This window comes from Scyliorhinus canicula, chromosome 13 (genome assembly GCF_902713615.1).
Source record: "Scyliorhinus canicula chromosome 13, sScyCan1.1, whole genome shotgun sequence".
Classification (NCBI taxonomy): Eukaryota; Metazoa; Chordata; class Chondrichthyes; order Carcharhiniformes; family Scyliorhinidae; genus Scyliorhinus; species Scyliorhinus canicula.
In genome coordinates, this window is record NC_052158.1 from 61,871,287 (window position 1) to 61,884,358 (window position 13,072).

General features: G+C 48.9%; 1 protein-coding gene across 3 annotated transcripts in view; it reads left to right on the forward strand.

Moving 5' to 3' along the window:
* gpc5b (glypican 5b) overlaps window positions 1-13,072 on the forward strand; it is a 687,897-nt gene that overhangs the window by 277,489 nt on the left and 397,336 nt on the right. For all 3 annotated transcript variants that reach the window (XM_038816037.1, XM_038816038.1, XM_038816039.1), the window contains exon 4: window positions 9,238-9,371. In XM_038816037.1, the coding sequence (XP_038671965.1) occupies window positions 9,238-9,371 (134 nt within the window). The remainder of the gene's footprint in view (window positions 1-9,237; window positions 9,372-13,072) is intronic.

Below are 13,072 nucleotides of genomic sequence, written 5' to 3' on the forward strand. Positions count from 1 at the left end.
CTCCCCCACACCCGCAGGGGGGTCCCCCCACACCCGCCCCCCCTCTCCCCCAACACCCGCCCCCCTCTCCCCCAACACCCGCCCCCCTCTCCCCCAACACCCGCCCCCCCTCCTCTCCCCCCCAACACCCGCCCCCCCCTCTTCTCCCCCCCAACACCCGCCCCCCCTCTTCTCCCCCCCCAACACCCGCCCCCCCCTCTTCTCCCCCCCCAACACCCGCCCCCCTCTTCTCCCCCCCAACACCCGCCCCCCTCTTCTCCCCCCCCAACACCCGCCCCCCTCTTCTCCCCCCCAACATCCGCCCCCCCTCTTCTCCCCCCCAACACCTGCCCCCCCTCTTCCCCCCCAACACCCGCCCCCCCTCTTCTCCCCCCCAACACCCGCCCCCCCTCTTCTCCCCCCCCTCTTCTCTCCCCCCCCCCTCTTCTCCCCCCCCCTCTTCTCCCCCCCCCTCTTCTCCCCCCCCTCGGGGCCTCAGGGTAGCATGGTGGTTAGCATCAATGCTTCACAGCTCCAGGGTCCCAGGTTCGATTCCCGGCTGGGTCACTGTCTGTGTGGAGTCTGCACGTCCTCCCGTGTGTGCGTGGGTTTCCTCCGGGTGCTCCGGTTTCCTCCCACAGTCCAAAGATGTGCGGGTTAGGTGGATTGGCCATGCTAAAATTGCCCGTAGTGTAAGGTTAATGGGGGGATTGTTGGGTTACGGGTTACGTGGGTTTAAGTAGGGTGATCATTGCTCGGCACAACATCGAGGGCCGAAGGGCCTGTTCTGTGCTGTACTGTTCTATGATCTATGATCTTCTCCCCCCCTCTTCTCCCCCCAATCTTCTCCCCCCCTCTTCTCCCCCCCTCTTCTCCCCCCCCTCTTCTCCCCCCCCTCTTCTCCCCCCCTCTTCTCCCCCCCCTCTTCTCCCCCCCCTCTTCTCCCCCCCTCTTCTCCCCCCTCTTCTCCCCCCCCTCTTCTCCCCCCCCTCTTCTCCCCCCCTCTTCTCTCCCCCCCTCTTCTCCCCCCCCTCTTCTCCCCCCCTCTTCTCCCCCCCTCTTCTCCCCCCCTCTTCTCCCCCCCTCTTCTCCCCCCCCTCTTCTCCCCCCCCCTCTTCTCCCCCCCTCTTCTCCCCCCCTCTTCTCCCCCCCTCTTCTCTCCCCCCCGTTTCCGCTTCTCTCCCCCCCGTTCTCCCCCCCTCTTCTCCCCCCCCTCTTCTCCCCCCTCTTCTCCCCCCCCCCCTCCTCCCCCCTCTTCTCCCCTCCCCCCCTCTTCTCCCCCCTCTTCTCCCCTCCTCTTCTCCCCCTCCTCTTCTCCCCCTCCTCTTCTCCCCCTCCTCTTCTCCCCCTCCTCTTTTCCCCCCCTCTTCTCCCCCCCTCTTCTCCCCCCCTCTTCTCCCCCCCTCTTCTCCCCCCCTCTTCCCCCCCTCTTCTCCCCCCCCTCTTCTCCCCCCCCCCTCTTCTCTCCCCCCCCTCTTCTCCCCCCCCCCTCTTCTCCCCCCCCCCTCTTCTCCCCCCCCCTCTTCTCCCCCCCCCCAACACCCGCCCCCCCCTCGGCAGTGTCAATTTCAGCGGCCAGCTGATTGTTTCAGTGAGATAGCAGCTTCCCTCTCTGGATCAAAGTGAGCCGGCCGCTGAAATTGACACTGCCCGCTGCTCTCTCCCTCCAATCCAACTTTTAAGTTTTAATGTTTCTGATTGGAGGGAGAGAGCAGCGGGCAGTGTCAATTTCAGCGGACGGCTCACTTTGATCCGGAGAGGGAAGCTGCTCTCTCACTGAAACAATCAGCTGGCCGCTGAAATTGACACTGCCGGCTGCTCTCTCCCTCCAATCAGAAACATTAAAACTTAAAAGTTGGATTGGAGGGAGAGAGCAGCGGGCAGTGTCAATTTCAGCGGCCGGCTGATTATTTCAGTGAGAGAGCAGCTTCCTTCTCCGGATCAAAGTGAGCCGGCCGCTGAAATTGACACAACTGACAGTTGGGGTCCATCAGCCCCCCCGCGGTATATTGCGAACCGCGGTATTGCGGAGCGCGGTATAACGGGGGACTACTGTATTCACAAGGTTATTGAACATCAGGACATAGATGGAGCTATTCTCTGAGGGGCTTCTCACTCATTTTCTCTCAGTGGGTGACATCACTATGACATAGCTCCTCACAGATTCACCAAAGTCCCGCGAGACATCGGAGTCAGACCTCCACTCCGGGAGTTCCAAACACCGCTCCGGGAAGGAGGTTGTAAACTTACTTACTGCCTGCCCGGGATCCAATGGCCTCCCTCGATTCTTCGGCCTCTCCATGGAGGCTGCAGCCAGGCAGCAATCAGTGCTGGTCCACACAAATGTGGACCAGGCGGAATGGCACCATCCAGGTCATTGGAGACCCCTGGGTGGTCAGGCTAAGTATACGGTTGCCCCATGACATCCCCCTGGAATGTGGGCACCTTGGCACTGCCAATCCAGCAGGAGTACTACTTGAGTGCCATGGTGGCCGTGCAAGGGTGCCCGAGTGCCAGGCTGGCACTGCCAAGGGCCAGTGAGCGAGGGGACCATGACCATGGGGGTGGGGTGGGGGGTTTGAAGGGTGTGGGAGGGAAAATCAGGTAAGTAGGTTCCTCTGGAAGGTTGACGGGTCTTGGGTGAGGGTCGTAGAAGGGAGGGGATACTGTATGGGGGCTTAGGGGGGCCTGAAGAGGGGGCGACCCCCAGGGACCCCATAGCAGAGGCACCTCACTTGGGGGTTGTGGGGTATATGATGTTCTTTTCAGATGGCCTGATTTATTTTACAAGAACACTTGTATAAATGATTCATTAATATTAACTGTGGGTAAACAAAACAACAGATAAATAATAATAAGATGAAGCCCAAGCAACCTCTCTCTTCAGCTTCCTCCAGTCAGTTGAGAGGTCACCTGCCTCTAACATTCACTTATATACTAATGAGACTCCTAGTGGTGAGTCGGTGAATTACAACACAATCACGACAGAGTAGTGTCCATTGATGTGTGGGATCCAGAAGCTCAACGAGATCAGGGCACCCTTTCAAAATGGTGGCCCGATCTCTGAGTTCAGCTCTCCAGTGCTAAAAAAAATTCGAAAGGTGGTCTAAACCGGTGAGAAACTCCCCAGGGCCCAAAACAATGACCAAGTGTCATTGAATAGCGGTGGGGAACTTGCCGGCAGAGCCGGCGGGAAACTCCCTGAAAAACCCACCACAAATTAACTTAGAACTTTTTGGGGAGAATCCTATTAACTCTGATTCTCTCTCCACAGATGCTGCCAGACCTGCTGAGTTTTGCTAGCATTTTTCTGTTTTTATTTAAGAAGTTACCAAATTGGTTGATTATTCCAATCATTGCAGCTCTGTTATGTGTCTAGGTGTCTGGAATTCCTTTATTTCCTGTGGGCCTGTGGTAATCCCAATTGCTTGTATAATATGACCGAGGAACTTTATCGTATCGTCCATATGGTTTATGATGCCTTTCAGTATATTCGACATTGTCTGTTGGAATATTTCTGGAATTATGCCAATTGGCAGAGGGTTAAAACACTCCCGTCCAAAGGTCGTTATGAAAGTGATTAGGAGTTTTGCAGTAGGATCGACTTTGGTGAAGATTGTGCTGTTTTGCAAGTTGACTAAGTTCTCAGGTACTGATGTTATTCGATGGATTTACCTCAGCATCATCTTTTTGAGGATTGTCAGATCAATACAGATTCAAATGGAGCCATTGACTTTGATCTGATACCATACCAGAGCAATGACTGAGTGTGTTTCGGGATCTGGTAAATGACCCCTTATTGAAGCGTCCCCTCCATCTCACTCTGAAAGTGTTTGGACCTTCCTTGGTGTAAATAGACAAATGGATTCAGCAAATGGACAAATGGATCCTCCGATGTGGCCTGGCCTGCGATCGGGGCCCACTGATCAGCGGGACGGCCTCTCTGGCTGGGGGCCTCCTATCTTCCGCTGTTGCTCGTTCTGGGTGAGTGTGCTTTACACTCAATTTGGCTCTGTTTCGTTCCTTAGCTTTAGAGTCGCCAGGTATCATTAAGATACCGCCACAAGTTTCAAGTTCAAGTTCAGACCAATAACTCCATACACCAGTTAGTAAGTTCAAACAAGACACGTTTATTATATTAGAGTTATCTACTAATCATGCATATAAAACTACAAGACTAGGCTAATCCTACCACTAACAGGCCAATACTTATCTGGATAAGGGAACAGCCAGATCAGGGATCAATGGTCTCTTGCTCTGCACTGGGTCCGCAGGTTTCCAGTAGTTATGGACTAAAGGGGTCAGGAGTGTCTACTCTCGTAGCGTGCGTTGTATGACACTTACGTGATGGCGGCTGCTGTCCAGGCCTCTCCTCAAGGTTCTTCGAGAGCTGCTAAGATGTTCTGCTGGGAGGGCCGGCTAAGAGAGCTGGTCAAGGAGAGGCTGGCAGAGAGAGAGAGCTGGGGTCGGGGTCTCTGTCTCATACCTCTCCCAGGGTCTCGCGCCCACCTGGGCGGACCCTCTATACACTCGCAATCGATTGGGTCTCTTCCCAATCGATTGATTTGAATTCCCCAATAACGGGGCAGCCCCTCGATCACTGGGCGGTTCTTGGGACTTATTGTTTTGGACTTCTCTTGGCGCCGAGAAGTCTGGCCTTCCATTCAATTTATCGATTCGAGTTAACTTGTTTCCATTGTACCTGGGAATCGCCCGGTATCGCCTCATTAGAATGCTAACTTGTTTTCTTTCACAGTGCTGTCTGGTTTCTGCAGCAGTCAGAATACACAAGTGCTTTTGCAAGCTGCTTGCTTTTGCAACATGTCCATTTTCCCTGCATTCCTTGTAATCTTCCATTTCGTGTTGGGCAGTGGCCACCCCAGGCGGCTACACCGCGTTGGCCCCTGTAGCCCTACAGCATGTTGCATTGGGTCCGGTGCATTGAAGGAAGCCACTGCGCGTGCGCGCATTGGCGCTGGTGCCACTGCGCATGTGCGGATCCCGCGGCGTCCAGTTCACAAACGGATCAGTAGCTGGAGCGGCGTGAACTGTCGGGGCCAGAATTGCTGATCCTGAGGCTGCGTTGATGCCATCGAGAAACACGGTGGCGTTTCCGACGGTGTCAACACTTAGCCTCAGGATCACAGAATCCCGCCTAGTGTTTCATGATTTTTCTTATCTTTGTATTTTAGCATTAGGTCAAGCTGATCTTGCACATTTAGTTTGATTTTACCTGCACTTTTAAGAGTTGAATAGAGGACATTTGCAGAGTTTGTTGAGTCAGATAAAGCCCGCGACTCCAGCTCTGGTATCCAGTTTGAATACAGTAGGCTGCCCATTCACTTCCCTCCAATCCTGCCTTTTATTTTTCTTGATATCTCCGAGGAATGTGATTTTCTGGTTATCAAATATGAATTTCTTGAATGGAGGTTCCTTTAACAGATTTCCCCTTCTGTCTGGAACAGCAAATCTCTTCAAAGTGACCCATTTTTCCATAGCCATGGTGCAATGCAATTCAGGCAGCCATTCACCCCTCCTGTGGGCCTTTTTGCCACTGCAGCGGGGACATTAGAAAATGGCAGCTGGTGCTCTATCAGGGTGTTTCCCTGGTCTCTGTCTTGCTATACTTTCAGTTTTACAATTCACAACCTGAGCAATGTCATTGGGCTGGTCTTGCGGAATTTCCCTTTCATCTCTTGCAAAGACTCTTTGGCTTGTCTTGCAGTTGTCCGCCATTACATGAAGTCAAATCTTCCTGAAATTGTAAAGAGCCAGCGAGATTGTCATCACAAACGCCTCTGACTATTCTACCTCTGCCATCAGATTATCTTCGATTTTCCATATTTACAATTTTTGGCTAGACGGTACAAATTATTGAGGAATGAGTTGACCCCTTCACCCTGCTTTAGGCTACGTCAATTAAATTTTGCCCTGTCTATAACAATATTTTTATGGCGTCTGAAATATGAGTCAAAGGCTTGGTTAACAGCCTCATAGAACATAGAACATAGAACAGTACAGCACAGAACAGGCCCTTCGGCCCTCGATGTTGTGCCAAGCAATGATCACCCTACTTAAACCCACGTAACCCGTATACCCGTAACCCATCAATCCCCCCATTAACCTTACACTATGGGCAATTTAGCATGGCCAATCCACCTAACCCGCACATCTTTGGACTGTGGGAGGAAACCGGAGCACCCGGAGGAAACCCACGCACACACGGGGAGGACGTGCAGACTCCACACAGACAGTGACCCAGCCGGGAATCGAACCTGGGACCCTGGAGCTGTGAAGCATTGATGCTAACCACCATGCTACCGTGAAGCCCCTCATAGTAGGCTGTCTCTTTGTTCACTCCGTTGGCTGACCAGCACGTTATCCAAATTGCGCGCAGCAACATGCACATTGGGGCGGCTCGGCAGCACAGTGGTTAGCACTGCTGCCTCACAGATCCAGGTTCGATTCAGGCCTTGGATGACTATATGGAGCTTACGTGTTGTCTGTGTGGATGTCCTCTGGGTGCTCCGGTTTCCTCCCACAGTCCAAAGGGGGGTTTTGGGGATACGGCATGGGAGTGGGCCCAGGTAGGGTGCTCTTTCAGAGGGTGGGAACAGTCTTGATGGATCGTATGGCCTCCTTCTGCGCTGTAGGGATTTTATAGATTCTATGGGTAACAAAGTGCAAACTTGGTCTTTGTTCACTTTACTCACAAGACCTGAAGCGGCACCTGGTGAAACGTATTCGCAATTTTGCCATTGCTCAGCCTGTCTGGGGCCCTCGATATTTTGAAGTGATTTGGTAGTGGTAAAGTAGTAGCCATTTCTCACCATGGATGAAGGTTCCCTTTTGCCATGCTTGCTCCTCTTGCCAGTTGCTGGGCTGCCCTCATGGTTTGGCCTCAACATCCTTTACTCGCTGCTCAGCTGGCTTTCTCTCTGGGCTTTTCTACTGTTCCTTTGTGGGTGTTGTCACTGCTACCACTATCTGTCATGGTGCGTTTGTCTTGGGATTCCTTGATCTCTTCATCTGGAAGAGATCCTGCTGAAGATCTTTCTTTCAAAGTAGGCTTATTTACATCACTGTATTTACAAGGTTACACATAGCTACAGCTACTCTGTGGTACTTCTCTCATCATCTCAGTGTGTGATATTGCTCCTTATGCACCTGCTGGGCAGCTATCATTAAATTTGATCCTTTATGGGAAGGACTTAAGGATGTTCCTTTTCCTTTGTTAAATAGGTAGTAGAACTTCAATTTTCTTCAATGGTCAACAGTTGGGTGGCTCCTTTACAATCACTATATAAGGGGTGAAAATACAGTTATTCATAAATGAGAACATAGAGGAAACTAAAGGTAATTTAGCAGAAGGCCAGAAGTGGGGCTCTTCCATGATGACTGCACAATGTTTAGCACCATTCACGACTCCTCAGATAATGAAGCAGTCCATGTCCAAATGCAGCAAGACTTGGACAATATCGAGGCTGGTTGACCAGTGGCAAGTTATGTTTGTGCCACTCAAGTGCCAGGCAATGGCCATCCTACAAGACGGGATCTAACCACCACTCCTTGACATGCAATGGCATTACAACCGCTGAATCCCCCACAATCAACATTCTGGCTACCAGGGCAGATCAAAGGCTAGGAATCCCACAGCGAGTAATTCACCTCCGGACCCCCAAAACCTGTCGACCATCTACAGGTACAAATCAGGAGTGTAATGAAGTACTCTCTACTTGCCTGGATGAGTGCAGCTCCAACAACACTCAAGAAGCTCGACAACATCCAGGACAAAGCAGCCCGCTTGATTGTTTTGTCATGGGAGTGTCCCTTTAAGAAAGGTCTGAACACATGGCTTCAGTGACGTCATGTTGTGGGTGGAGCTGAGCTGTGGCTGTGAGGTTTCCAGTTTCATTTTTAGTTTGACTGCTGTGGACTCAGAGGGAGATAGAAGTATTTTTTTCTTGTCTTTCTATGGTTTCATTTTAAAGAGTTGTTCGAGTTTAAAAAAAAACATTGATTATAGCTACCTGCTTTGGTAAATTAAAAGATGTAGTTTGCTTTCCGGAAGGGTTTAAACCTGCTGGTGAGACAAGATGAGAATCTCAGCAAAAGCCAGTCTTATTCAAGTGAGAATGCAGAGTGCTAGGCCACGCCCTTGAAAAGGGGTCTTTGGTTTATTGGATTCTGTTTTTGAATTGGAACAGTTAAGGGGCATATCATTAAGTGTTATACATAGATTACTGTAGCTGTGTGGTGTCTTTATGTTTGTAATTTATAAATTCTTGCTGTGTGTTTATGTATATATATATATATAAAATATATATATATATGTTAACTAAGTTCTTGAATGGCGCTTATTTTGATTAAAGTGTCTCAGAAGATTGATGAATCACATCTGAAGGGAAGGCTCTTGTACTTATCCTAGCCAAATTCAACATAAAGGTTGTAGGTCAGGTGGAATTCATAATATACTTTGGAGTTTCCAAGCCATGGCCCATAACAGCTCCTCTTTCCACAAACATTCACTCCCTCCACCACCAAACGGTGGCAGCTGTGTGTACCATCTACAAGAGGCGCTGCAGTAACTCAACAAGGTTCCTCAGACAACCCCTTCCAAACCCACAACTGCTACCATCTAGAAGGACGAGCAGCAGATACCTGGGAACACAACCACCTGGGGGTTCCCCTCCAGGTCACTGACCATCCTGACTTGGAAATATATCATCACTCCTTCACTGTCGCTTGAGCAAATCCCTCCCGAACAGCACAGTGGATATACCTACACTTCAGGGACTGCTGCGTTTCAGGAAGGCAACTGACCACCACCTTCTGAAGGGCAACTAGAGATGGGCAATAAATGCTGGCCTAACCAATGATGCCCACATCCCATAAATGATTTTTTTTTAAAAACAGCACTCACAGTGAATGATTGAATGCTAACGATGTGAGGAAAGTATCTGGGGAGAGTCAGGAAGTGCTGAGTTAACAGCGGTTTAGCATTAAACCATGTATTGGTATTTTGAAAATACATTCATTCAGTTTTCACACTGTGGAGATTTGTGATGTCCCTCCTAGTCACTCACCTCTCTGAAGCCGTCAACACTCATTGATGGAAATGCGACTTGAGAAACTGCAGCATTGAAAGCCAACAAGCTGTCACAATTCCGCTGTTATTTTGCACCATGCTGCACCTGCAGTGAATCTCTCTACATGCAGAGAGGAATTGAATTGCTGCTGTGTGCTTTTGTTTTGCAGGTGAGCAAGGTTTGTGACCAGCCTCAAGAGAGAGTACAAACGGCACCGCTGGACAGCACGGTGCGGACCCCAGCCACGCTCGGCTTCAAACCCCAGGCCACAACCCAATTCGCCAACCTGACACAGAGAAGAAGGTAAGAACGTTGGCAAACCTGCACGAGTGCTAATTTACTGGCATGCCAATCAGTCTGACTTCTGTATGTGCGCTGAGAAGTATAGATGCTATGTGGTGCCTTGTCCAAGGATATAACTGAAGTCAGACGATGAGAATGACAGTTTCTACCAAATAACACTGTCACAAAGGTGCCCTGTGTCACTGTGCCAGCTTTAAAAGTGGTATAAGCAAGGAACGCTTCATTATAGGAAGTTCTGTTAGAACTGTACGTAACTCTGTATACACGGGCTTGAGCTCTACTGAACATGTCTGGTCGCCACATTACAGGAAAGGTGCAGAGTATTTGAAATTTATGAGGATGTTGCCTGGATTGGAAAATTGTGGCTGTGAGGAAAGATTGGATAGGCTGAGATTGTTTTCCTTGGGACAAGGTGATGTAGTTGAGATGCGTAAAATCTGGGGGGCTTAGATAGGACGATTACCTGAGCAGAAGCATCAAAAACCAGGGGGCATAGACTTAAACTAATTGGTAGAAGGATTAGAGGGGAGAGGAGGAGACCATTTTTTAACCCAGTGGGTGGTCCACACCTGGAAACTACTGCCCCAAAGTGATGTAGAGGCAAAATCTCTTGCCACATTGTCAAATATTTGGGTATCTACTTGAAGAGCTGTGACCTGCAATGCTCTGGACTTCGTGCTGGGAAGTGGGATTGGCAGGGATACTCTACTGTGTGATAAATGTTCTATGGTTTTGATATGAGGAAGCATGATGAGTTGAGGGCTGGCGTGAATAGATCCCATGTTTGGTCCCCAATCTGTGATGAGCTCACCAATGTCAGCTGAGATTGTGGGAGGGAAGCTACAATTGCCTCAGTGTCTTTTTGCTCCAAGGGGGAGAAAAATCATGAGTTTTTTTAAGGACATTGAATGAACATTAGATCAGGCTTCGACGATATATTCACTTGTTTAAAGCAGCTATATTTAGCTGGCACTCTTAGAACTGCATCCCAGTAAGTGTGGGAAGACTGGCAGGAAAATTAGAGTGAGCACTGAACAGGAGTTTTTCTATTTTTTCAAGTCACAACTGTGTTGAAGAGAGGTGGCAATGTGATATTGTACAAACCTAATGTGTCCACCTCAAGGTTCATCAAATGATGCATCATCTCTGAAGAACATCCACTGTTGTCCTATATATAGCTCCCCCTCCTGGCCCCCATGTTAGCCAATATTGAAAACTGTTTTCCCTCTGCAAGTGTGGCCCCCTTTCCTGTACATCTGCTGTCATCACCCCTCTCTTCAGGAAAAAAACAACCTTTGTCCCCTCTGCCCTTGCAAATGAACGCCTCGTCTCCAATGCTCCCTTTCTCTCTATGTCCTTGAATATGTTCTTGAGTCCCGAATCCATCTCCAGTTTTCCTGGAACTCCATGTTCAAATCTCTCCAATCAGGTTCCCACTCTTGCCACCTTAACAAAGTCATGAATCCAGCTGGGTAGGACAGCTCTTACCTGGTTCCATTCTTGTCTATCTAATCATAGCCAGAGAATCACTTGCAAAGGCTTCTCTTCCCAATCACACACATTACCTCTTGTGTCCCCCAAGGATTTGTCCTTCGCCCCACCCTATTTCTAATCTATGTACTTTCACTCAGCAACATTATCCAAAGCCAACATTATCCAAAGAATTACCTCACCACCATCTCACCTGACTCCTCCACTGTTGCTTAAATTACCAGACTGCTTATCTAACATCCATGACTGGATGCACAGAAAAATCCTTCAATTAAATTTTGGAAGGCAGAAACCATTGTGTTTGGCCACTGACCCAAACGCCACCTCAGTCTCAAGCTCTGGAATACCTGCCCTACACCTCTCAGTCTCTCTACCTTACCTTTCTCCTCTAAGACGTTCCTTCAAACCTCCCTTTTTGACTAATCTGACCTAATATCACCTGCTGCGGCTCAGTGTCCAACTTTGTTTGACAATTCCTCTGTGAAGCACCTTGGCACTCTTTGTTACATTAAAGGCAACTATTTAAATATAAGTTGTTATTGTTGTACGTGTGGCAGTCGTTTTGAATTGGAGACCTCGCACAAACAGAAATGCGGTCAAATACCATAATCCGTCTATTGAAATTGATGGTTGATGGAGAAACATTGTTCAGGGACTGGGAGAACTCCAAGCTCATCTTCTATTAGTGGCTGTTACCTTTAACATTGAAGGGCCAACACATGCTCGATAGGTAGTATGGTGCTCTATAAGCTATAAGTTCTATAAGTTCTATGTTTATTGCTCCTATAAACTGTTAATGCTCATTACTCTAAAAAAAATGGGAATTCCCAATAATGTTTTATGGAAGCCAACCGTTTTCCAGATGTTTAAGTTGAACTTTCCTGTGTAAATGGCAGATAGACGATATCTTCATACTCTGTCCCAATGAAATGTGAATCCACTGCCCTTTGTGTAAGAAACCTTCCCTCGCACACATCCTCTAAACTTTGCCCCTCGCACCTTAAACCTATGTACCCTAGTAATTGACTTTTCCACCCTGGGAAAAAAGCTTGACTATCCACTCCATCCATGCCCCTCATAATTTTGTTGACTTCTATCAGATCACCCCCTCAACCTCCATCTTTCCAGTGAGAACAAACTAAGTTTATCCAACCTCTCCTCATAGCTATTGCCCTCCACACCAATAGATGTAAATAAATCCAGCTTTTATTTTGTTCGCCCATCTTGCCCTTCAAGATGTGTCACTGGCTGCACAGCAGCCAGAGACCAATACATTCAGAGGAAAGCCGAAGGTCTTGGACTCTTTGCAACACAAGACTTTGGGGCTTGAGGACCTGTTTGTCTCAGGTAAAGCGCAGCCACAGTCGTAATGTGGATGACTGCAGCAGACAATTGTGTCACAGTAAGGTTCCACGAACACCGAGGAGACAACCGACCAGGTAATTGTTTTTTTCGTTGGCGTTACCTGAGGGATTAATGCAGGCCAACAGATCCTGGAGAACTCCATCTCTCCTCTTCAGAAAATGCTGTGGGATCTTTTACCTGCACTCGAGAGGGCAGAGACATCAGATCTCTCTCTCAGATGTCAGTCTAGATTATTGGGGGGGGGGGGGGGGAAAGACACACGTCTGGGCCTTCTGGCTCTGAAACACAAGTGTTACCACCGGGCCCTAACCAACACCAAGTAACAGACAAATGTGTAACATCCCTCCATTGTAATACAGGAGTTAACCAGTTTTTTTTTAATCCATTAAAATGGCGTACAGAAGAATTCCTGTGAGAACATTATACTAATATCAGTACTAGTCACCTCTATGCTATAGGGCTGATTTGCCAATCGACCTGCCTGGTGTGGAATGTTCCCTGCTGGCAGCATGTAGTTAGAAAATTGGTCCCATAAATTTTGCAATTGCCCTCCAATTTAGCTTAATGGAGTGGATAATTATGCTTCTTTGTAATCCTGTAGCCTGATTATGTCATTTCTAAAAGTGCTGGGACACAGCTAAGTAAATAAGTGCTAATTTACTGCTCCCCATATCCTGCGGTCCTGCGGTTCCCAGTGCCCTGGATTTAACTCCTTCAACATCACTTTTTCTTCTGGTTTCTGCTCAGATTGTTTTCTCTTATATTTTTGCGTGAGGTCCTGACTTTTGCTGGGCACTCGGGGTGAATTAGCAGCCTGGCCCATGCGAACCGTGCCCGGGTGCTGC